The sequence below is a fragment of the Mytilus trossulus genome, chromosome 6 (assembly GCF_036588685.1).
Source record: "Mytilus trossulus isolate FHL-02 chromosome 6, PNRI_Mtr1.1.1.hap1, whole genome shotgun sequence".
Classification (NCBI taxonomy): Eukaryota; Metazoa; Mollusca; class Bivalvia; order Mytilida; family Mytilidae; genus Mytilus; species Mytilus trossulus.
Genome location: NC_086378.1, coordinates 25,660,395 through 25,684,705, shown reverse-complemented (window position 1 = coordinate 25,684,705; position 24,311 = coordinate 25,660,395). Strand labels below are relative to the sequence as shown.

Genomic DNA, 24,311 nt, shown 5'->3' with positions numbered 1-24,311 from the left:
TATACTGAATTTTATTATTACAGAGTTTTCATTCTGTACTCCTCGTCATAATATGATTAACGAATGGTAATGCTGTACTCCGCGTCATGCCAGTTTTATTGTTTCAGAGTGTGTATGATGTACTGCTCGTCAGTTTAGTTTGATCATTTTAGAGTTTCGTTCTGAATTCTTCATCAGTGCAGTTTTATTATTTCAGAGTATTCATCAGTGCAGTTTTAGTATTTCAGAGTATTCATCAGTGCAGTTTTATCATTTCAGAGTATTCATCAGTGCAGTTTTAGTATTTCAGAGTATTCATCAGTGCAGTTTTAGTATTTCAGAGTATTCATCAGTGCAGTTTTATCATTTCAGAGTTGTTATGTTATACTCCTCGTCGCAGTCCAGTCTTATTATTTCAGTCGCTTTATGCTGTACTTCTCGTCACTCTTGTATACATTCTCCTTTGTACTTTAATTATTTGTATTTTAGTTTTTTTATGCTGTACTCCCCGTCAAGCATCGTTTACTGTTTCTACATGTTCAACATCACCAGAAGAAATCTTCTCTATTAAAGAATGTAAGTTTATGTTTTTAGACATTCTGTTTGTATCGTCTTTTTGAATATTTTTCTCTCGCATATCCTTTCATATGAAAACAAAGGGATGGTACGATTGTCAATGAGGCAACTATCACCAGAGTTAGAAAGAAGTAGATATATTAAAAAGAAGATGTGGTATGATTGCCAATGAGACAACTCTCCACAAGATACCAAAATGACACAGAAATTAACACTTGAACTATAAGTCACCGTACCGCCTTCATCAATGAGCAAAGCCCATACACCGCATAGTCAGCTAGCCTATAAAAGGCCCCGAAATGATATACGCAATTATAGGTCACCACATGGCCTTCAACAAGGAGAAAACACATATCGTACAGTTGGATATGAAACGCCCTGACATGAAAAACATGAGTGCGAACAAATAACTCAGCATATGAGCTCAACATACAATCCGTCGTACGAGCAAACAATAAAGAAACGAAGACATGTGATAAAGTGCTCCGCCATGAGCATATGATACGTATGTCGCTTTTTAAAAGAATAAGTTCCACAACTCCTCAAGTCATATCAGAAATTTATTAAAAAGAAACAAAAACTCAAAGGATATTATTTCAACAGTCATCAAAATTTCATGAAAACAGCACAAAGCACTTTAATGTTATCGTCCGAAAACTGTAAAATATCTTCCTTTTATATATATGATCTCATAGCTCGGAAACGTAATTCTAAAATTTATAAAAATCGAAAGGAAACTTACGTCAATAAATAAAATCAAAGTTTCATGCAAATTCATCAAAGTCTTTTTGTTGTATTGTTCGACATGTTGACGACAGACGAAAGGACGGACAACGGTTTACCATATTATGGTCCGTAAACGGGCGTATAAAACAGGACGATTACTACAATACGCGTACACAACAATCAAACAAAAACAAATGAACCATAGAAATACAAATGCATAAGGCACGTGTTGTGTTGTCTTGTAGTAAATTGAAGCAAGACCATGAGAAGTGCATAGTTTGTTTTAATTTGTTATATTATTAAATATAACATAATTGCCAATGAAGCAACAATCAACCAAAGACCAAAGAGACAATGATGTGAACATACAATTGGTTTGTACATACTGTGCATGTTACCTTTATGTCTGGGGTTATCTTCGATGTTATAGCCCCAGTATCGTATTTTATTTTATACTTCTTGTAAGCTGCTAAAGAATAAAGCCGTGTTTCTTAGATGTCTGTGTTTATTTTCTTTATAACAGCGTGGATGTACGTGTTTCTTAAATGTATGTGTTTATTTTCGTTATAACAGCTTGGATGTATGTGTTTCTTAAATGTCTGTGTTTATTTTCTTTATAACAGCTGGTATGTGCATGTTCCGTGAATGTCTAGGAGGGGCAAGGAATCTAATGCTTCGGATGAGCAATAACGAAGATGAAGATGTAGCGTTCTTTTCACGTTCTATGACGTGTACACGTGGGTGTTGCGGTTCTGCCTGTTGTCCACCTAATATGGGCATAAATTCTCCACCATATATCAGGATAGGAACTATACAGGAAAGGTAAAGTGTCATATTAAATAAGTCAACTCACTTGTATTTTCTCCATCTGATGAGTATAGCCTTTTTCAACTATTTTTTATAGTTCGTTCTTACATTTGTATGTTGTACTGTTATACCACGTCCCAGGTTAGGGGAGGGTTGGGATCCCGCTAGCATGTTTAACTCCGCCACATTATGTATGTATATGCCTGTCCCAAGCCAGGAGCCTGTAGTTCAGTGGTTGTCGTTTGTTTATGTTTTCGCTCATTTTTTTTAAATAGATAATTAGTTAGTTTTCTCGTTTGAATTGTTTAACATTGTCATTTCGGGGCCTTTTATAGTGACTATGTGGTTTGGGCTTTGCTGATTTTTGAAGGCCGTACGGTGACCTATATAGTAGTTAATTTCTGTGTCATTTTGGCCTCTTATGGAGAGTTGTCTCATTTGCAATCTTATCACATCTTCTTTTTTATATCGTCCGCCTACTAAACTGAATATTCGTGATAATTATTTCAATTTTTAAATGATCATAATGAGGTTTCTATTTGTTCTGATACAGATAAATATGTTATGATGACATAGATAAAGGATAATTTATTAAAATGTGCATTGTGTCCCTTACGGAAGTCACTGTCGTTTTCCATGTCATTATTGCTTCGCACCATGGTGCGAAGCTATTAGTTTCATTCGATTATCACGTCAGGTTGAAAAATATTACTTAACAAATGAGTGTTCTGATTTGTGTCCTTATGATGTGGGATAGAATGAGATGTAACATTGGGAATATGTCCCAGATAGAAGAATATATTAGATACGGAATACACTTACAATATATATGTATTAAATACCGGAGCAAAATAATTGCTTCATGTTGACGCACTGTATGATAATTCAAAGTACTCCATACCTTTTTAGGATGGTAAAAATTGTAACTACGTAAATGCTTTTTAGAATATTAGAATGGTTCTATCTTTTAGTACTTTTAATGTGTTTTTTTTCGTCATGGTTATAAAATTTTATACACTTTTATTCCAGAGTAAATTGTTGCTACCCACGGTTTGATGCTATGAATTATAAAGACAATGAAAACTTGCTTACATATCATACTGACTGTTGTTACATAAAAACATGTGGACTCTGTTTTGATCTAGAAATAACTGTAAGTATGTTGTTGGAAAAGCAGGTTCACGTGAGTTGTAAGGTACAAATGACTTAATTGACCTTACAAATTGACCTTCTGCTGTTGTTTTTTTATTTGGTCGGGTTGTTGTCTCTTTGACACATTACCCATTTCCATTCTCAATTTTACCTCTGCGTGATGCATGACATTTTGTATTGAAGATTCTGTAATGTTGGAATACCTGCATATAGCGTGCATTACAAGTGAATATTATGACCTCATTCAATCCGTATTCCCTGTGACCTTCAATTTGATATTTTAATCTATAGTATGATATCTAACAGACCTAGAAAATCCAATTGTATGAGTTCGCTATCTATCTTTATTTTTTTATTTTGGGTTACATAGCCGTCGGTAGTCTTCGGATGTCACACCAAAGCTTAATACGGTCGAACCCATGTACTGTATTTTTGACTTTTTATAATTTGGATATATGTAGTATGTAATAAATCATACATGAGAATTTGAGTCAAATTGGTGAACATAAATTTGACAGCTACATGTCATACCCCTTTAATAAGCTATCCAACCTTGTGTTAGCATTTGTCACAACGGGCACATAATTTCACTTCACGTTTATTTTAGGTCCATGATGCTAGCACAGAAGAATGTGTTGCTAAAATAGTAAAGAAATCAAAATCCGATTGTCTGGAATGGTGTAATTTTAAAAATGATTTTATTGTACAATGTAAGTATAATCTTTTACAAATTTTGTTCAAAGAGTATTAGTGTGTGTTCTTATACAGAGGATTGTTTGTAGAATGCTAAAATTTAATCTATCAAATAATGGGATTGGTTAAACATGTGTATATAAGTTGTAAATTTTAATTCTTTTGTATCAATTCTGCTTAACTTGGAGACTGTGTTTACAGAACTGCGATTCCTCCGAAGTTATATGGTAACACAGTTAAACCAACAATGTTTCACTAAGAACAACGCACCAGTATATCCTTATATGAAAATAATAAAATTGAAAATTGATCAAAGACTAACAATATTAAGTGCATGGCAATACATTAGTAATAACTGCAAGAAAATAACATAAAATCTAATTCACTTGCCGACTATTCGGCATACATTTTGTAGTTGTGATCTTTATTATGGCCAATACAATATTTAATGGACAACTAATACACTTGCTAATGGCATGACCTAATTATAAAATTCAAGGTAGCAAATACCGTTAAAAATAATATAGTCTTCTTGTATAGGACAAATCTTTTTAACTTTATTTAGGTCGTTCACGCTAGACTAGAGTGGATGAAAGATTTTACTTTCGGTACATCTTTTTGAAACCGATTATATCGTCCTATGTTGTAAATTAAATGTAAGTTAAATACTGCTATTTCAGGTTAGGGCGAATGTTGGCGCCTGTTAAATCATTTAAACCCGTTGCATTTGTTTGCACTTGTCCTAGGTCAGGAACATGTTATTCATTGGTTGATGTTGTTCATAAGTGTTTCTCGATTTTATACGGCCGTTTACGGGACGTATTATGGTACACCGTTGTCAGTCAGTCCTTCCGTCGTCAACATGTCGGACATTAACCCAAAAACGCTGTAACCAATTTATTTAAAAACTGAATTGTTAATATCTATTGACGTGAGCTCCCTTTTTTATTTTTTTATTTTAGAATTATCATTTTATGGGGTTTTATTCATTAAAAAAGGGGAATTTTCCAGTTTAAGTACATGAACTGAAAAATCCTGTCTGCAGTTCTCATGAAACTTTGGTGAATACTTAATATCTATTGACGTAAGCTTTCTTTTGATTTTTATAAATTTAAGATTTTACATTTCCGAGTTATGGGGTTTTATTTCATAAAAGGGGAGATTTATTTCATTTTTCGGACGACAACTCAAAAATGCTTTCAGCAGTTCTCATGACCTTTGGTGAATTGTTTATATCTATTGTCGTAAATTTCGTTTCATTTTTATATATTTCTGATATGACATTGAGACGTTATTGAACTTTTTCTTTGAAAACGTGACTGGCGTATCATGCGCTTATGGCGCAGCTGTTTATTTACATAGATTAAACCGTTGGTTTTCCTGGTAGAATTTTTTTTATTAGGCATTTTGGGGCCCTTTATCATCTGAACTCATCCCTTCGTAAATTTTACGGACGCCATTACGAGTTGGTTAACCGTTATTGAATAACCGTTTCACAAATGATATCGGATATGTTCCTTACGTCGTAACTACAATCCCCTACCCTTTCATTAATGTGACCTACCGAATTAGACTATTTACCGGATTTGTTATCACATAAGCAACACGACAGGTGCCACATGTGGAGCAGGATCTGCTTACCCTTGGAGCACCTGAGATCACCCCTAAATTTTGGTGGTGTTCGTGTTGTTTATTCTTAAGTTTTATATGTTGTGTCATGTGTACTATTGTTTGTCTGTTTGTCTTTTTCATTTTTTAATTTAGCCAAGGCGTTGTCAGTTTATTTTCTATTTATGAGTTTGACTGTCCCTTTGGTTTTTTTCGTCCCTCTTTTATAGCTTGCTGTTTGGTTTGAGCGAACTTGAAGGCTCCGTGATATAGGCCGTACTTTTACCTTTTATGGTTTACTTTTTACACAGTGTGACTTGGATGGAGAGTTGTAACCTCATTGGCACTCATTCCACATCTTCTTATTTCTTTATAGCTTAATATTTTTACTGCTTTGCTATTTCAATAGTTAAACTCTGGCGATTAAGATTTATAGGTTGCTTGTTTATTTCATTATTTACATCAAGCTAATTGTTTTAGGCTACAATTCGGACGGTAAGGACATTGCACTAATTTAATATTGCATTACAAATTTTCGTTTGTACAATGCTACTATAACATGCACAGACAAGTCATATAATGTTTATAACTCCTAAATTATTATATCTCTCGAACGTAATAGTGAACATATATATGAAATGACAAGTGTAGATTCATCTTAGTTTTACCTTTTATCTTTTCCAGAATTTTTAAAAATTGCAAAAAAATGTTTTAATGATGGCCACATTTCTGGTAAAATTTCATATGCAAATGTGCTTCGCGTGGTTCTTTAGAAAAAAATATCGAGAAATGTTGTAAACAACTAATTCAAATATATATAAGAAGACGTGGTATAAGTGCCAATGAGAGAACTCTACATCCAAGTCACAATGTGTTAATTTTTAGGTCAAAATACGGTCTTCAACACGGAGCATTTGCTCACAACGAACAGCAAGCTATAACTGGCTCCAAAAGTATTAAACCATTCAAACGAAAAAACCAACTGTCTAACTTATAAATATAGAAAAGCGAGGAACACTTATGGGCCACATCAACAAACGACAACCAGGTCTAAGAGGGGGCCCACTGACTGCCTAAGAGGGGGCCCACTCCAGTCACGCTACCGTGATTCCCTTTATAAGCAACAAAATTGTTTCCCCAAAAAGGAGGCCGGGCCCCCTGCCCTCCCCCCTAAATCTGCCTGTGCGCAATATAGCATGTTTGTGTTCATACGGCGTAAAACAAACACCAATCAATCAATCGCAACATAAAGGATACAAAGTGTGAAACTGTATACCGCGGTCTAGCTTTTAAGTCAGAACTTATCACACACAAATGTTTTAGAACGTGACAAGAGAGATAACTCTGTGCATTCTTTTTCTTCTTCAGATTTAACAGACTTAGACATTATAAAAAGACTAATGGTGATAGGTGCCTGTTTATTAGCAGATTTTAACAACTTTGAACATGATCGAAGATACTGCTGTTGATTTGAACAATTGCTGTCTTAGTCAATATATGAAATATCCGAATTGTTGAAATTTATGCTAAACCATAACTTTTATACATATATTTTTTTTTATATATATCTAGTCAGTCAAATATTATACACTTTACAGATCTTTACAGAACTATAATATCAAGATTGAAGCAGGCATTTAGTAATTCTATTTATTTCTCAAACATTTTTGTGATACTGTGTACAACTCTTACATACATGATTAGCAGTGACTTTTCTGTTCCGAAATTGTTAGCAGTTACTTTTCTGCCCCGGAATTGTTAGCAGTCCTTTTTGACCACCGTTAAATATCTTTTTCTGGTTAACAAGTTGAACCCGTCGTGTTTTCAGCAACACGTCAATATTAAAGTGCCCTTTTTTGCTCCGAAATGATCAGCAGTACAAAAATAGTCATTTACTGTTCATGAATGGTTAGCTGAAGTTAGAACCTTGTATGCTTATAAAAAGAAAGCAGTTCCATTTCTGATCTGGAATAGTAAGCGCTCTGTTTTAAATCGGAAATGGGTAATACTAACTTTTCTGCTTCGGAATGGTTAGCATTCCTTTTTAACAACCGTTACAAGTTATCAATGACATGTCAAAATTCTAAAAATAGGTTCGAGATGAAGGGATGAATAGGTGGATGGCTGTTTGAATTCCAGTGGCAAATCAAAATGCATATTCAAGGTCAGAACATGTTAACTCAATATGCATATTATGGACTTGAATTTGTACTCGATATGCAGAGACGGATTTTTTCGTACTAGTCCACAAGGTAACTTTACTATAAACTTTATTTACCAAACCGACAGGTAAAATTTGATATACAAATTACTTAAACAAAATGAGTAAAAGTAATATGGGAAACAGATAACACAACATCTACGAAACAACCACAATTAAACTCGCATGCCACAGAGTTGTCACTTTCAAACATCCAAAGAAATCTTACTCAAACACACCCAGCAAATCATTCAGCATCTACATTTTCGAACTCCAGTATGTACCATAAACTACAAAAGCTTAACCATAGAGATTCCTTTTGTACAGCAGTACATGAAAATTTGTTCATAAATGATTTACAGAATTTTAACTATTAAAAGTCTCAACTGTACGGAGAAGGACGCCAGTGCATCTCAGGTTTACAAATTTCGCCAAAGCCTTACATAATACATGTAATGACGGGATGTATAAGTACAGAGCCACGTCATATATGTATCAAAGAAACATAAAAATGCATATAGACAAAGCATATATAAAAAATGAAAGACAAGCATATTATAAACATGTTTTACAATAGCAAAAAAACGCCCCTAAATAACCTTGAAAATCCGTAGTTATGTGATTAAGTACTTACTTCATCGAAGAGAACACCTACATCTACATCGTTGAAATGCAAAGGGTCTATGACCCATCACGCAAGTACTAATTTGGTAAATCAATATGGAACTCATTAAAAACATATTTACATGTGAATTTAAAATAAAATGTTTGTTGCGTGATTACTCTGTTAAATAAGATGTGAGGCTGTTCTTGGATGCCTCTGCATCTTCTATATTTAACAGTCTTATTGGTAGGGTATTCCAGTCTGTGATGGTACGTGGAAAGAAGCTGTATTTGTAGATGTTTGTTGAAGTTTGAAGGTTTCTAAATTTACTTTGGTGGTGTTTCCGTGTTGTCCTGCCTTGTTGTTCTACATAATTTGGAATATTTATGGCTATCTTTTTATGTAAAGCTTTATGAAACAAGCAAAGCCTTTTTATTTTCCGTTAAGTTTCTAATGATGGTAATTTTAGCTCATTCATTAGACTAGTAACTGACCCAGGTTCTCTGCTGTATTCATGTTTGATGAAACGTAATGATCTTCTTTGCACCATTTCAATCTGTTTGGTGTGGTTTTCTTTATATGGATCCCATGCACTGCTAGCATATTCGACGTTTGGTCTGACAATGGCTTGATATGCTCTATTCTTAATTTCTTCTGGGGGTTTGCCGATGTTTCTCCCCAGAAAGCCTAATAATTTATTTGCTTTTGTCATGATTTTATTGATGTGTATATCCCATTTCAGAGTGTTAGTAAACTGAACTCCAAACTATGGGTTTTGGCTTGCATTTTCTTTAAACTTGGCCATGCATGTGATAGTTATCGGTTATTCTTAGAACATTACATTTTGAGGCATTCAATTTCATCTGCCATTAAGATGTTCAGTCAATCAATTTGTCCAGATCTTTTTGTGGTGGGTTACAGTCATCTTTGCAGTCTTTTGCTAGATATAATAGGCTGTCATCTGCAAAAAGACGCAGTTTTGACTTGATGTCATCTCCAATATCATTGATGTACAAAAGAAACATCAATGGACCTAAAACTGTACCTTGTGGTACTACTTATGTTACAAAGGCATTTGTTTCAACTGCTTCACACGGCTGTCGTTGTGTGAGCCAGGCCTTTACCCACTCTTTTATTTTGCCAGTTATTCCATAGTGCTCAAGTTTTTGCAGAAGCCGTATGTGAGGCACTACATCAAATGCTTTGCTGAAATCTAGTATAAGCATATCCACTTGCTATTTTTTATCTAGATGTTTTGCGCTATCTTCAATTGCTGTTACTAATTGAGATTCGCATGATCTTTTCTGTGTGAAGCCATGTTGGTAATCGACTTATATTTCATATTTTTCAAGATGTTGAAAAATGTGTTTGAATGTAACTGACGTCAATGAAACAGGTCTCTATAATTTACTGGCAAGCTTTTGTCTTCTTTTCTAAGAAGTGCTGTGATGATAGCTGTTATCCAATCGTTTGGGACAGCCCCTTCATCATATGTTTTCTTGAATAATGTTGTTATGTATGTCGAGATACTTGTAGCATATTCCTTTATGACTCTATTCGGTATGTTATCTGTTCCATTTGCTTTTTTCGGATTGACATTGTAAGTAGTTTTCTTACTCCTTCGACTGTTATCTCTAGATGATCTATATCAGGCGATGGGCTGCCATTTAATTTTGGTTGACTTGATGTATGTTCATCAGTAAAAACAGTTACAAATTGATGGTTTTAAAAGTGATCCTGCTTTCTCTTTGCTGTCCATATGTTTTCCATTTGATATAAGTAGTGCTACTCAACGGGGGATCTCTTTTCATTGATTTGACCATTTCCAAAACTTTCCTCCAACAACAGGTGTTTTTCTCTCACCCTCTTCGTCTATATAGCTACTTCCAATAGTTGTGATATGTAGTTTTGATGTGCTTCTTCTAATTTAGTCTTTACTGTTTTTCTCAGGAGCTTAAATTCTTTCCAGTGTTTTTCATTATTGGTACGTTTTGCCTTGTTGTAATCCCTTTGTTTTGTTTCTGATACTAGTAATTGTTTAAATCTCTCGATTGATCCAAGGTACATTCCATCTAGTTGACAGTATTTAAGTTGGGATATTTGATCGTTTAGCCTGTGACAATATATCTTTAAAATCATTCCAGCATTCTTGTATGGTACTTGTATTTGCTTTTTGTATAAAACTATTCAGCTCTTTATCTAGTTGTTTATTTATTTCGTTCATGTTGCCAATATATACTTTTCTTGGTACTTGCTTTTAAATTTATGTCAGTGATGACTATGCTATAGTCACTCATTTCATTTTGGACTGATTTATTTTCAATGCTTGTTGGATTTGTTGTTAGTACAAGGTCTAATATGTTGTCTTCACGTGTTGGTTCTTTTACTATTTGTTTTAGACCGTTTTCTTCAAGTGCTTCTATAAACTTGTTATTGGTTTCCATATAGTTGTGTGTTTTTTTTTATTTGAAAACTGTTATCTTCATCTATTTCCCACTAGGTTTGGTAGATTATTTGAATATGTTAGCCTGGTTAGCGATGTATTCAAGGTTTCAATGGGTTCTATATTATTATCTGGTGGTCTGTAAAAGCAGCCTGTATAAAGTGGTTTACTTCCTTTTATCTCAATCTTATTCCAGCATATTTCACAATAGGTGTCTAGTGTGATTCCAGCTGTAGATAATAGATATTTTCGTACCAAGTGTAATACCCCTCCACCTTCATGTCCTACTCCAAATACACGATCTTTTCTGTACACTTCATAAATATTTGTATCAATGAGTTCTGCATTTGAGATGGTTTTATCTAGGTGTGTTTCGGTTGCATTTATTATATGGGTTTCATGTGTATCCAAAAGTGTGGTAAATTCGTTTCTTTTTTGCTCACTTCTCACGCCTCTACAGTTGACTGTTATGATTCAGATGTTATTTCTTCGCCTTGTTGATGAGTCATGTATATTTGCGGAGTCAAGTGATGTTTCAATTTGACTTATTTCAGATTCAGATATATTTTCCGATTCGTTAAAAGAATTTTGTTGGACAAGATAATCTTCTATTTGGCCTGATGTATCTGACAGGTTTATTGTGGAAAAAGATGGACATTCCCATGAGAATTCTTCACATTTAATGTATAACACATGGATTGCGTGTTGGACCTGGATAAGCATGTATGTCATTTTTTTTTGAAATACTAAGGCTTTTCTACCTAAGGCATAGATTACTTACGCGGTGTTAGGCAAAACTTTTAGGAACTTTGGTCCTCAATGCTCTTCAACTTCGTACTTTCTTTCGCCTTTTTAACTTTTTTGGATTCGAGCGTCACTGATGAGTTTTTTGTAGACGAAACGCGCGCCTAGCGTATATACTAAATTTAGTCCTGATATTTATTATGAGTTTATTTACAACAACTGGGTCTATGTCACTGCTGGTGGAGATTTATTTCCCCGAGGGTATCACAAGCTCAGTAGTCAGTATTTCTTGTGCTGACATGAATTGTCATTGATATGGTTATATTAATAAATTTACTATTTACAAATTGTTGAATTGTTTTTATTAACTAAGGCTTTTCTACCTCAGACATAGATTACCTTAGCTGTGTTTGGCAAAACTTTTAGGTATTTTGGTCCTCAATGCTCTTCAACTTTGTACTTTATTTGGCCTTTTTATTTTTTTTGGATTCAAGCGTCACTGACGAGTCTTTTGTCATTTTTGTTATTTGTTGGTCTGCTGACAATTGATTGAAGCCAGAAAACATGAACTATTCTTTTGCACTGATGAGTCTTTTGTAGACGAAACGCGCGTCTGGCGTATATACTAAATTTAGTCCTGGTATCTATGATGACTTTATTTACAACCACTGGGTCGATGCCACTGCTGGTGGAGATTTATTTCCCCGAGGGTATCACAAGCCCAGTAGTCAGTATTTTTTGTGCTGACATGAATTGTCATTGATATAGTTATATTTATAAATTAACTGTTCACAATTTTTTGAATTTTTTGAAATACTAAGGCTTTTCTATCTCAGGCATAGATTACCTTAGCTGTATTTGGCAAAACTTATAGGAATTTTGGTCCTCAATGCTCTTCAACTTCGTACTTTATTTTGGCCTTTTTAACTCTTTTGGATTCACTGATGAGTCTTTTGTAGACGAAACGCGCGTCTGGCGTATATACTAAATTTAGTCCTGGTATCTATGATGAGTTTATTTACAACCACTGGTTCGATGCCACTGCTGGTGGAGATTTATTTCCCAGCGGGTATCACAAGCCCAGTACTTTTTGTGCTGATAGTCCTGATATGAATTGTCACTGATATGGTTATATTTATAAATTTACTGTTTACAAATTTTTTGAAATACTAAGATAGGAAGTTTGGTCCTCAATGCTCTTCAACTTCGTACTTTATTTTGGCCTTTTTAACTCTTTTGGATTCACTGATGAGTCTTTTGTAGACGAAACGCGCGTCTGGCGTATATACTAAATTTAGTCCTGATATCTATGATGAGTGTATTTACAACCACTGGGTCGATGCTACTGCTGGTGGAGATTTATTTCCCCGAGGATATCACAAGCCCAGTAGTCAGCACTTTTAGAGCTGACATGAATTGTCATTGATATGGTTATATATATATATATATATATATATATATATATATATATATATATATATATATGAGGGTGGACGTGCATCGTGATTTTCAAAGTCTTAGTTTGCGTGCTCGTTTTTTTTTTTAAATAAAATTCAAACACAGGCAGGGATCGTCAAGAAATACTTTTTTAAAAGCCGTAAACCAATTATCTCCGACATAAATGTGTACTGTGTATATATACTAAATCGGGAATGTCAAGTAAAACAAAGATAAATATATACAAGAAGACAGTGACTCAGTCACAAAAGGTTCACATAAAAGTATTTATTTTTTTCGTGCAACGTTCTATACAGATATTATTTCACGTTCAACGTATAGAACGTTGCACGAAAAAAATAAATACTTTTAAGTTCACGTTTTTTTTCGTGCAAGCACCCCCTTTACCACCCTCATATATGGTACACATATTTCTTTTGCTGATCGTGTTTGTAGATGTTTTCAGCGATCATTAAAATCTAGGCGTATTTCTCATGGTTTCAGGATTGAATTAATATTATATTGTACTCCAGAGTCTATAATCTTTACAAAAAGTTTAGAAAAAAATTTCACTGAAAAAAATAGAGCAATCATATTGAATGACGTATTTCCTGTAAAAAAAAAAGGGAAAAGGGGCTTTCAGTGCTCATCTCTACTGGTTGTGTGATGAAACAGAAGTTCATTCATATAATTAGTACCAAATGGAAGAAATTGGTATTCTTTCATGTCCCTTTTGGTTATAAAACTTATCTATCAAAGTATGGTGAACGATAAATAGTGTTTATTTAAGAAGAAAAGACATGCTTCTGTTCTTACAAATACATCTTGGACTTTGCCTCCTTTTAAACTGTTCAATCATAAAAGTATTAAAAACTACTTACCTCCCGTACTTTATACAATGTTTACATCCGGCACATGTCAATAACTATGTACACAAGTTTTTAAATTAGCAAATTGTTGAATGAAACTTAGCATTTTCATTTATTTGATTAAATGATTTATACGAAGGATAGCAGTTAATTATGTAAACGATCACATAAACATAATTATGTACATGTATTACAACTCACGGGCCGGCTACTACACTTTAGCCTGAGTTTTTTGGTGTTGAAGTCAGATGGCATACACTGTGCCGGAAACTCATCAGCCCTGTAAAGGAGAAAGGAAAGAATTACCAAATGGCCTGAGGGAACTTGCAACTTTATCTGAAGTTCTAGTCAGTCGGAATGTCAATGTATGTGAAGGTTCGTATGTTGTTATATTTATATGTCTGCCGGGTTGGTATAATGGTATAGGTAGACTCTTCTTTATCCACCTGGAGTCGAACTCACAGTTGCGGAGGAGCCTAAGGTTGGGGTTTTATAGAACTTGATAGATATACGTCGATAAATACAAATTAATCATGACACCGCACGTGCATTAAGTGGGTCATCTTCTTCTTTCTCTTCTGAGCATGCTGAGTTGGGATAGGACCTTTATCGGGACTCTGGGATCGGGTGTTTTCAAGCTCGGGATTTCGGGGTTGACCCTTTCGGGGTCCGGGAATTCTTTTTTCGAATTTATGGATGTCGGGATTTAAATTTATTTTAGTTCGGGACCTCGGGATTTCGTGATAAAGACCCTTCATACCCCTTCTTCTCTTCTTCCAAGTAAGGAACCGAATTCATATTGAATGTGTATGGTCCTGCGAAAACTTTGTAACGTTGCACAGTGTCGGGCATTATTGCAAGTCGTCTCGATGTATTTCCATTTAAAGCATGCACCAATTTACATTAAAACTATTTAGTACTATTTAGTAGTCTTAAAGCCAATCTAATTAAAATATTGATCTCTGATTACGTTATACTGCATATGAGCAGTATAACGTAATCAGAGATCAATATTTTAATTAGATTGTCTTAAAGCCTGCTTTTATATGTTTTATGGCAGTTCTGAATACCACTATAAATATAATATTTTGACTTAAAGAAAATCAATTCGGAGTGGAAAGATACTGCTAAAGATGACATGCTTAAACTTAAAATAATACTTAACCCCACATTTCACAGTCAAATTAAAAATACAGTTTCCTTTATAAGACAGTCATTAGAACTGAGGACGGGAGACCCAAAACAATAATTTTAACTGATACATTTTGTATTTTAATATTGTATTGTGTATTTTGTATATAATTTATGTGTTATGTTTGCCACATATCATGTTTTTGATTTATATGGCAATAAAATTATTTGATATACTAGTAATCGTGTCCCCCGATGTTGTTTTAGATGAAAGTTGATTTCAAGCCCTGGTGGTCTGGGCGTATTGCATTTCCGCTAATTTTTCAAAGTCCTAATACTACGTTTCCGCAAATTTAAAGTATACGTTTCCGCAATTTGTATTTATTACTTTTCCGCAAATTTACCTGGTAAAGTATAAAGATTTGAATGTACATATATAATATTTTTCAATATTTTTTTTTAATAAAGAAAATGTTCTGATCTCAGTATAGCTAAAATTCACTAGATATAACTATTTTACTCGAGTAAGGGTGAGTTAAACTTCATTGAGAGATCTTTGGTTTGGCTTACTTGCCAACTAACATGATTGAAGAATGCTTTGTTGAATTAGTTGCGATGCCCCATCTGACGATAAATGCATGAGGTCTGCCGATTAAATGCTGGAATTTATATAGATGGCAATTGAGATTTCCACCAACCATTTGGGCATCACCTCCTGATCCCGATGAAAAGAGAACAACGAATGGTGTCGAGTCTTTTCGTGCCTATCTGAACGAGCAGTTTTACGCTAGCCATCCTAGCATATTTGTCGTTGTCGATGTTTTATTGAAACTGAAGACAACACCTTACATAAAGATTAGAACTCTAACTGTAAAAGCACCCGTTAGGAAATATGAAAAGGAGAAGATGGACTTTCTTCCTGAACAAAATACAAAACTTGTAATTTTTAAACATACGTTAATGATGTATTTTACATACAATTTATGATGACCTTTAACTTAATACATATTCACTTTTTTATTATAGCTTTGTTTTCGAAAAATAGGTATTCCTGAACTATTTGCGGAAAAGTAATAATTTATTTTTTCCGGAATAGTGACTTTTTTTCCGGAAAAGTAAGATATTTATTTGCGGAAACGTAAACTTTTTTTTCCGGAAACGTAATCTTTTTTTCGCGGAAAAGTAATGCCAATTTGCGGAAACGTAAAACGCCGGGTGGTCTATGAGAAGAATGACTGTACAATGGTGTCCATATGTCATTGTGTAATCATACGTTTTTTGATTGAGTTTAGTCTGCCAATTGATATTTTATCGTATGTTTTTCTATGTTGAGATGTTATGCTATTGTTTCAGAAAAAGGGAGAAGGTTTGGATCCATTAAAACGTTTAATCCCGGTGCAAATGTTTGCACCTGTCCTAAGTCAGGAATCTGATGTACAGTAGTTGTCATTTGTTTATGTAATATATATGTGTTTCTCGTTTCTCGTTTTGTTTATATAGATTAGACCGTTGGTTTTCCCGTTTGAATGGTTTTACACTAGTAATTTTGGGGCCCTTTATAGCTTGTTGTTCGGTGTGAGCCAAGGCTCCGTGTTGAAGGCCGTACTTTAACCTATAATGGTTTAATTTTTAAATTGTTATTTGGATGGAGAGTTGTCTCATTGGCACTCACACCACATCTTCCTATATCTATATGTGTCAGTGTTTGCTCTTTCTTGGTAAAAGTGGTCTATACCTCTGGTCCAGCAAACGCTAGGGATTATATTTTGTTGTCTGTCTATATCTATTAGCTGGATTTTAAATAGCAAAACATAATCTGTTGGTTTTCCTACGTTCTTCCAGACTTTCCCACTTTAATTGTTTAACCATGCACATATGTTACACAGCCAGGTGTTCGGTCTTGGAAACGGTGGTTGTTGGTTCCAATCTTTGATAGTGTTTTGTATGAAACTGAATTTTAATGTGTCTGATTTTGTTTGAGGTCTCAAGAAATGTTGGCTTTTTATGTTCTTGATTGTCTTTGATGTGTTTTTTTCAGTTGGTCAAATACCCCGTAGTCAATTTGCTTGATCTGGTATACCTTTGCAGGAGAGGATAATTTTGTTTTTTGATCGTCGATCTTTTAGTGTGGTGATTGCAGCTTGTTTAAAATTGCTGTCATACTTCCTGATTCGTAGTTGTAGTTTGATGTTATGAACTTATTCGCTCTTTTTTGTACACTTTTGAACTGGTCTGGATCTAAGGTATGTTTGATGTGGGTCCAAGGCAGTGCAAACATATTGTGGGACAAGTCGTATCAGTCCTTAATTATATGCATGGATTTTAACTTCAAGCGGACATTATAAAAGGTTTCTTTTTATTTATCCTAGTGTCATATAAGATTTGTTGCATATCATCTCTATGTGCTTCCCCGTAGATCATTTGTGATGTTTACTCCTAAATCCCGTCCCCCTTTCACTGAAGTGACCTATCGAAATAGATTTATTACTGGGTTTGTACTAATTTAGGCAACAAGGCGGTTACCACATGTGGGACAGAATTTGCGTAACCTTCCGAGATCCTGAGATTATCATACTACATATTGTTTTAAAAATTATCGGGCAAATAATTGCAAAGAATGAAAGATGTCAATATTTTCTATTTATGTTATGATAGGTCTAAAGTAAAATACATGGAGGTAAGCCATGTATGAAGGTTGTGTCTGTGTCATTTTATAGCATAACGTTAACCAGTGGCGGATCCAGAACTTTTTGTAAGGGAGGCCCGTTGACTGACCAAAAAAAAGGGGGGGCTCCAGTCACGCTGCAGTGGGTACCTATATAATCAACCAAATTTTTCCAACGAAAGAGGGGCCCAAGCCTCCTCCCTGGCTCCGCCTATGAATTAACAAATTCTTATTCTTGATGAGATATAAATAATGTTTAAATGTGTTTTCTTGATTTGCAGTGTTTTTGTGCTGTACACCTCGACAAGCTTCTTTTAGTATATACACAACTGGTTCTGACCAGGATGAAATACTCAGCATTAAGGAATGTAAGTACATACATTTAGCTTCTCTTGAAGTAAGACTAGATTTTTGCCTTCAGCAGATATATCATCGATCACACTGAGCTTCTTTTTTTAAAAATTTGACGAGAAATGAAGTCATAAACAAATGTTGATCAAGTTTGATTTGTTTTACTCCTTTTAAATTGCCAATAATAAAAAAAAAAATCGTACCAAAAAACAATATAAGAGCAACAAGAATGTGTCCCCAGTACACGGATGCCCCATCCGCACTATCATTTTCTATGTTCAGTGGACCGTGAAAATTTGGTAAAATGTCTAATTTGGCATGAAAATTAGAAAGATCATATCATAGGGAACATGTGTACTAAGTTTCAAGTGGATTAGACTTCAACTTCATCAAAAAACTATCGCGACCAAAAACTTTAACCTGAAGCGGGACGGACGGACGGACGAACGTACCGAGACGGACGCACAGACCAGAAATCATAATGCTTATAAATGGGGCATACGAATACCCAAATCCAAGGAAACTTCAAAACAGACAGTCCAATGACAAAATCATAAGCTGAAACACAATCAAACGAAGGGAAAACAACTTCTAGTACTTTATTCCTGACTTGGTGAAGGCATTTTCTGATAGAGAAAATGGTGGATTAAACCTAATTTTAAAGCTTACTAAACATCTAGTAAGTAAACCTAAATCAACAAATCATAGAAAGACATCGTTTTGCTCTATGTTCACAGCTGGTATGTGTTTGTTTAGAGAATGTATTGGAGCTGCTAGGAACTTGAATCTCCGTATGAATAACTGTGACGATGAGAACGTGGCTACATTTTATCGTACAATGACATGTTCACGTGGATGTTGTTTCTCACCAGGACCTCCTTCAATGGCAGTTAACTCACCACCTCACATCAGACTGGGTAAAATAGAAGAAAGGTAAACATTCTTGTTTTTCTGAACTGTTGGTTTGTTGTCTCAATTGCTTTTAACACACATCAATTGCAGTATAGTGTTTATAAGGATATATAAGACCCAGCTGGCAAGTTATCCTATATTCTGCTTTGGGGAACACAGTCTTTCAAGGAACTACTTTGGCCGATTAGATTGATGGATTGGTGTTTGCTTAACATCCAGTGGCAAATATTACATGCATGACCATTATGCTGAGTCAGTTAGAAGACTTTAATCAATCCAGATTCATTTTGATTTTTAACATGATCATTGATAATTTCAATACAGTCTAGTTCCACAAATTATGACTCAAATTTAATCTTTAAACAACCAACACTGAATGACAATAGGCAACTCAGAGCTTGACACTTGTCTATGTTGAAGGCTATATTTAGACAGATCAATAAATTTAGGTAATATATAACCTAGGGGTTCTGTTTCAAAGTCCAGTGGCAAATATTTCATACATCTTTAAAGGGACAATTTACATGTACAACCATCTCAATTTTTGTTCCTGTATTTTCTTACAGAGTAACCTGTTGTAATCCCATTTTTGATGTATTACCTCATAAAGAAAATGAACCTACACTGACATATACCACAAACTGTTGTTATATGAAGACATGTAACTGGTGTACTGATGTAGAAATTCAGGTAACATTGTTTACTCCTTGTTGTTATGGTTACATTATTTTGGGACTGATAACACTTAAAACTCTTCTAATAATGGTATACACAACTTATGATATTAATAGTTCTTGCAAATTACACAAACATGTTGCAGTTATAATACAATGTTCTTATTATTACAATGAATAAATAAAATTGAACATTTTGTAACACACAACACTGGGAAATTATGAATTATGAATTTTCTTTCCTATTAAACACTTGTATCAATGTATTCATTTGTAATTAATGGAATACAATAATCATCAATGAATTTACATTTGTAACCCTTAGCTAGCGAAGATGCATCAATGTATATACATTTGTAATTATGTACTTAAATGATGATCATCAATGTGTACATTTGTAATTATGTATTGCAACCACCATCTTCAATGTGTACATTTGTAATTATGTATTGCAACCACCATCTTCAATGTGTACATTTGTAATTTTGTATTACAACCACCATCTTCAATGTGTACATTTGTAATTATGTATTACAACCACCATCTTCAAGGTGTACATTTGTAATAATGTATTACAACCACCATTTTCAATGTGTACATTTGTAATTATGTATTACAACCACCATTTTCAATGTGTACATTTGTAATTATGTATTGCAACCACCATCTTCAATGTCATGAATGTGTACATTTGTAATTTTGTATTACAACCACCATCTTCAATGTGTACATTTGTAATTATGTATTACAACCACCATCTTCAATGTGTACATTTGTTATAATGTATTACAACCACCATTTTCAATGTGTACATTTGACATTTGTTATTTTCAGGTCTATGACCCAGATACAGACATTCTTGTTGCTAAAATTATAAAGAATTCAAAATCTGATGGTGCTGAATTATTTAACTTGAAAAATGACTTCCTTGTAGAGTGTAAGTAAATGGATATAACGATAATGTTTAGATGTGTAATAAATGTTCAGATCTACTAGGTGTGGTAAATGAGGCCTTTAACAGTTATCAGTCAATCAGATTTACAATTGGCCAGCATTATATTTCCTAATTGTTGAGCTATTTAAGAAATAATTGATGCAAGCTATACTTTATTGTAGTTTTAACATGGGTAGGCATTATATTCGTGATTAAATTTGCCCAAGCGATAGTGAGGGCTAAAATAACACGAATATAATGCCTACCCATGTTAAAACTACAATAAAGTATATTGTGATATGATTGCCATGGCCCAAAGCAACAACTATCCCACACAGTTCAAATAAAGTTGATGTAAGCAAATAAAGGCAACCGTACATCCTTCAACAATAAGAAAACATATAGATCTGAAACAGTTCAATTGAGAAAACTAAATTTATAACAATTCACTAAAAACAAATATGACAGACATGAACCAACCTGAACCATCACCTGACATACATACATAAGTAGTGGACAATTTTCACACCACATATATAAATGAAGTTTACTTTAAAAATTGATTTTCAAGTAGAAGCATACTATCAATGAGAAGTTTAACTTATAGAGTGTGCTTTTGATGTTTCTCCTTTTTTTAGTTTTAACAGACCTGGATATTGTAAAGAAACTGATGGTTTTAGGAGCCTGTTTACTGGTAGATTTTAACAACTTTGAACATGACAGGAGATTTTGCTGTTGATGAATATTTGCATATTGGTTTTCATAATGATAACAAAACTGTGAAATATCCGTTTCATTCAAAATGAGAAAGAACTAAACATTGTTATTTTGAAAGTAGTAAATTTAAACATAAATTTACAATTTGAGAGTATTACAGGCATATTGCTATAACTTCAAGGGTCACTTTTATATATAAATTGTCGTGCTGTCATAAAACTTTCGAGTCAGTTTTTTTGTACTCATACTCGAAAATCAACCAATGAAATTGCTTGATTTCTTGTTTCGAGCATGATTTTTGTGCTCCAAGCACTGAGCAAAGTTTTATGCCTTCAAGGCCAGGTGTTTTCTGCAGCTGCTGCTACTTTTAAGTCACTACAAAGAATCTATGAACTGTTGTAAAATAATGATGACTGTGCATCATCCAAACTTATTATGGAGATATTTCTGTTAGTCGGTGCTTTGCATTTGTGCCAATTGGTATTTCATTTGCCCCACAAACAATGTTTCATTTGCGCCAAAACTGAAACATTTCAGGTAAATACAGGTAAATAGTATAAAAAAATTTATAAAAATATTCTTCAAAAACCTTTATAATAATAAAGGCAGTTTTTGTTTGCATAATTTAATATGTTCCTCAAAAATCAGTCATCATAAAACCACACGAGCTATGTTAGAACTTTGCTTAAACACAGTTCTATTATAAATTCACATGATCATAAAACGTAATATAACGGCTAAAAGAAACACATGGAGCCTGTAATTCAGTGGTTGTCGATTGTTTAGGTGTTACATATTTGTTTTTCGTTCATTTTTTTACATAAATAAGGCCGTTAGTTTTCTAGTTTGAATTGTTTTACATTGTCTCATCGGGGCCGGTTATAGCTGACTATGCAGTATGGGCTTTGCTCATTGTTGAAGGCCGTACGGGGATCTATAGTTGTTAATGTTTGTCATTTTGGTCTTTTGTGGATAGTTGTCTCATTGGCAATCATACCACATCTTCTTTTTTATACTATATACTGGAGTAAAATATTGGGACAGTTCACTTCTTAGCACGATACACTATAGTAAAGATATAAATCTGTTCTGGCACAAAACTGGTTAGCGACGGTCCTGATGTATTCATGTCTTGAAATATTGCCTCTCATGTGCATACCATATTTATCTATTAATCCAAAAGATAGTCCTTTTTTTTTCTTTCTCCATCGTTGCACTGCATTCCATATCAGTTGTTATTCTAGCCTCCTAAATAAAAGGTTTTGATACATCTAAACCACTTGTCTCCATTTTCAGAACATATGATAAAATTGAGAATGGAAATGGGGAATGTGTCAAAGAGACAACAACCCGACCAAATAAAAAGACAACAGGAGAAAGTCACCAACAGGTCTTCAATGTAGCGAGAAATTCCCGCACCCGGGGAGTCCTTCAGCTGGCCCCTAAACAAATATATACTAGTTCAGTGATAATGAACGCCATACTAATTTCCAAATTATACACAAGAAACTAAAATTAAAATAATACAAGACTAACAAAGGCCAGAGGCTCCTGACTTGGGACAGGCGCAAAAATGCGGCAGGGTTAAACATGTTTGTGAGATCTCAACCCTCCCCCTATACCTCTAACTAATGTAGAAAAGTAAACGATAATCTATATGTGTGGTCATCACAAATTGTAGACTTATTTCCTCTGTTAGTTTCTTAATTGACAAGGTCTAAATTGAAAGATCAAACATATTAACACTTCACATAATTTGAAACCTTTGTAACTCTCAGTTTTGTATCAGAAAAAAAATGTGAACTAACTTAATTATCCAGTGGGAACACTGTAATGACAAACCTTTCAGAGCAATGAATATTTAACTTTTCTGTTATATATATATCTTGCTTGTATTACATGTCAAATGGCACAAATGAAGTTTTTATTTTTGGCGCAAATAAAATATAACCTTGTGGCGCAAATAAAAGATTGGATTTTTTTCAAAATTGGCACAAATGCAATGCGCCCCGGTTAGTCACATTTTATTGGCATCTATCCAAGAATAACTTTAACAACATAAGTGCAATAATTTAATGACAAAAGATGTTTTAAATGAGTTTTTTTAGTATCTAAATTTAGAAATTTTAGTCTCTCATTGAAACTTCACAACAAGCCTCAAGCTTTTACAAAACTTAGTATTGAGAGGTTTGTATATGAGTAACACAGCAGGTGTCAACAATGTCATTACACGTATATGTGAGGGACAATATTGTGCATAATAAAAATGTTAAGTGTTAATGTACCTGGAAGTGTTTTCATTCTGTTATGAATATTTTCTAGAACAAACATTATTTTGCATAATAAATTATAAAGTATTGTAATTAAAACTTAAACATCTCACTATAGAAGTTTATAATTTGAACAAGTGAAAAATTTTGTGATTTGTAGGAACTTATGTACATTAGTTAAGAGATTTGTAATAAAACTGCCATGAAAATTTATTGTATTCCTCTTTTTATGCCCCAACTACAATAGTAGAGGGGCATTATGTTTTCTGGTCTGTGCGTCCGTTCGTCCATCTGTCCCACTTCAGGTTAAAGTTTTTGGTCAAGGTAGTTTTTGATGAAGTTGAAGTCCAGTCGACTTCAAACTTGGTACACATGTCCCCTATGATATGATCTTTCTAATTTTCATGCTCAATTAGAGATTTTACCCCAATTTCACGGTCCACTAAACATAGAAAATGATAGTGCAAGTGGGGCATTAGTGTACTGAGGACACATTCTTGTTATATCAATAATCCTTTTGTACCTGCAATTACATATGGTAAACCATTACCTATGTGATGATTGCGTGGCACAGAATATAGCAGATGGATACCTAAAGGTATTCCTAGTTGTTTTTCACCAAGATAATAGAAAACACCACTATTCCTACCAAAGCATTGAGACCCAAATAAATTATCACTTTGGGATAACATATTGGTGTTTTCTAATGTAATCTTTTGGTATCAAGTTTTTCCAATTATTGACAGTAATCCCAGAATCATGAACACATGTTTTACATACATTAAGGTATCTGGCCATGGCTTGTCATGTTTTGGAATT

The 24,311-nt window shown here is 34.0% G+C and overlaps 2 protein-coding genes across 3 annotated transcripts in view; both read left to right on the top strand.

The window, feature by feature from the left end:
* Positions 1 to 8,337, top strand: part of LOC134723280 (phospholipid scramblase 1-like) — a 40,343-nt gene extending 32,006 nt beyond the window's left edge. The window contains exons 2-6 of one of the 2 annotated variants that reach the window (XM_063586902.1): positions 469 to 555; positions 1,905 to 2,103; positions 3,118 to 3,241; positions 3,848 to 3,950; positions 6,910 to 8,337. In XM_063586902.1, coding sequence (XP_063442972.1) covers positions 469 to 555; positions 1,905 to 2,103; positions 3,118 to 3,241; positions 3,848 to 3,950; positions 6,910 to 7,010 — 614 coding nt within the window. In that variant the 3' untranslated portion in view covers positions 7,011 to 8,337. The remainder of the gene's footprint in view (positions 1 to 468; positions 556 to 1,904; positions 2,104 to 3,117; positions 3,242 to 3,847; positions 3,951 to 6,909) is intronic. The other variant, XM_063586900.1, reaches the window with a different exon arrangement.
* A 5,538-nt stretch (positions 8,338 to 13,875) lies between these two features.
* LOC134720993 (phospholipid scramblase 3-like) lies at positions 13,876 to 21,420 on the top strand. Its single transcript, XM_063583629.1, has 6 exons — positions 13,876 to 14,213; positions 17,916 to 18,002; positions 18,723 to 18,918; positions 19,464 to 19,587; positions 20,406 to 20,508; positions 21,144 to 21,420. Exons 1-6 carry the CDS (start codon positions 14,087 to 14,089, stop codon positions 21,242 to 21,244), a joined length of 738 nt encoding a protein of 245 aa, XP_063439699.1. The 5' UTR covers positions 13,876 to 14,086; the 3' UTR covers positions 21,245 to 21,420.
* The last annotated feature ends 2,891 nt before the right edge of the window (positions 21,421 to 24,311 follow it).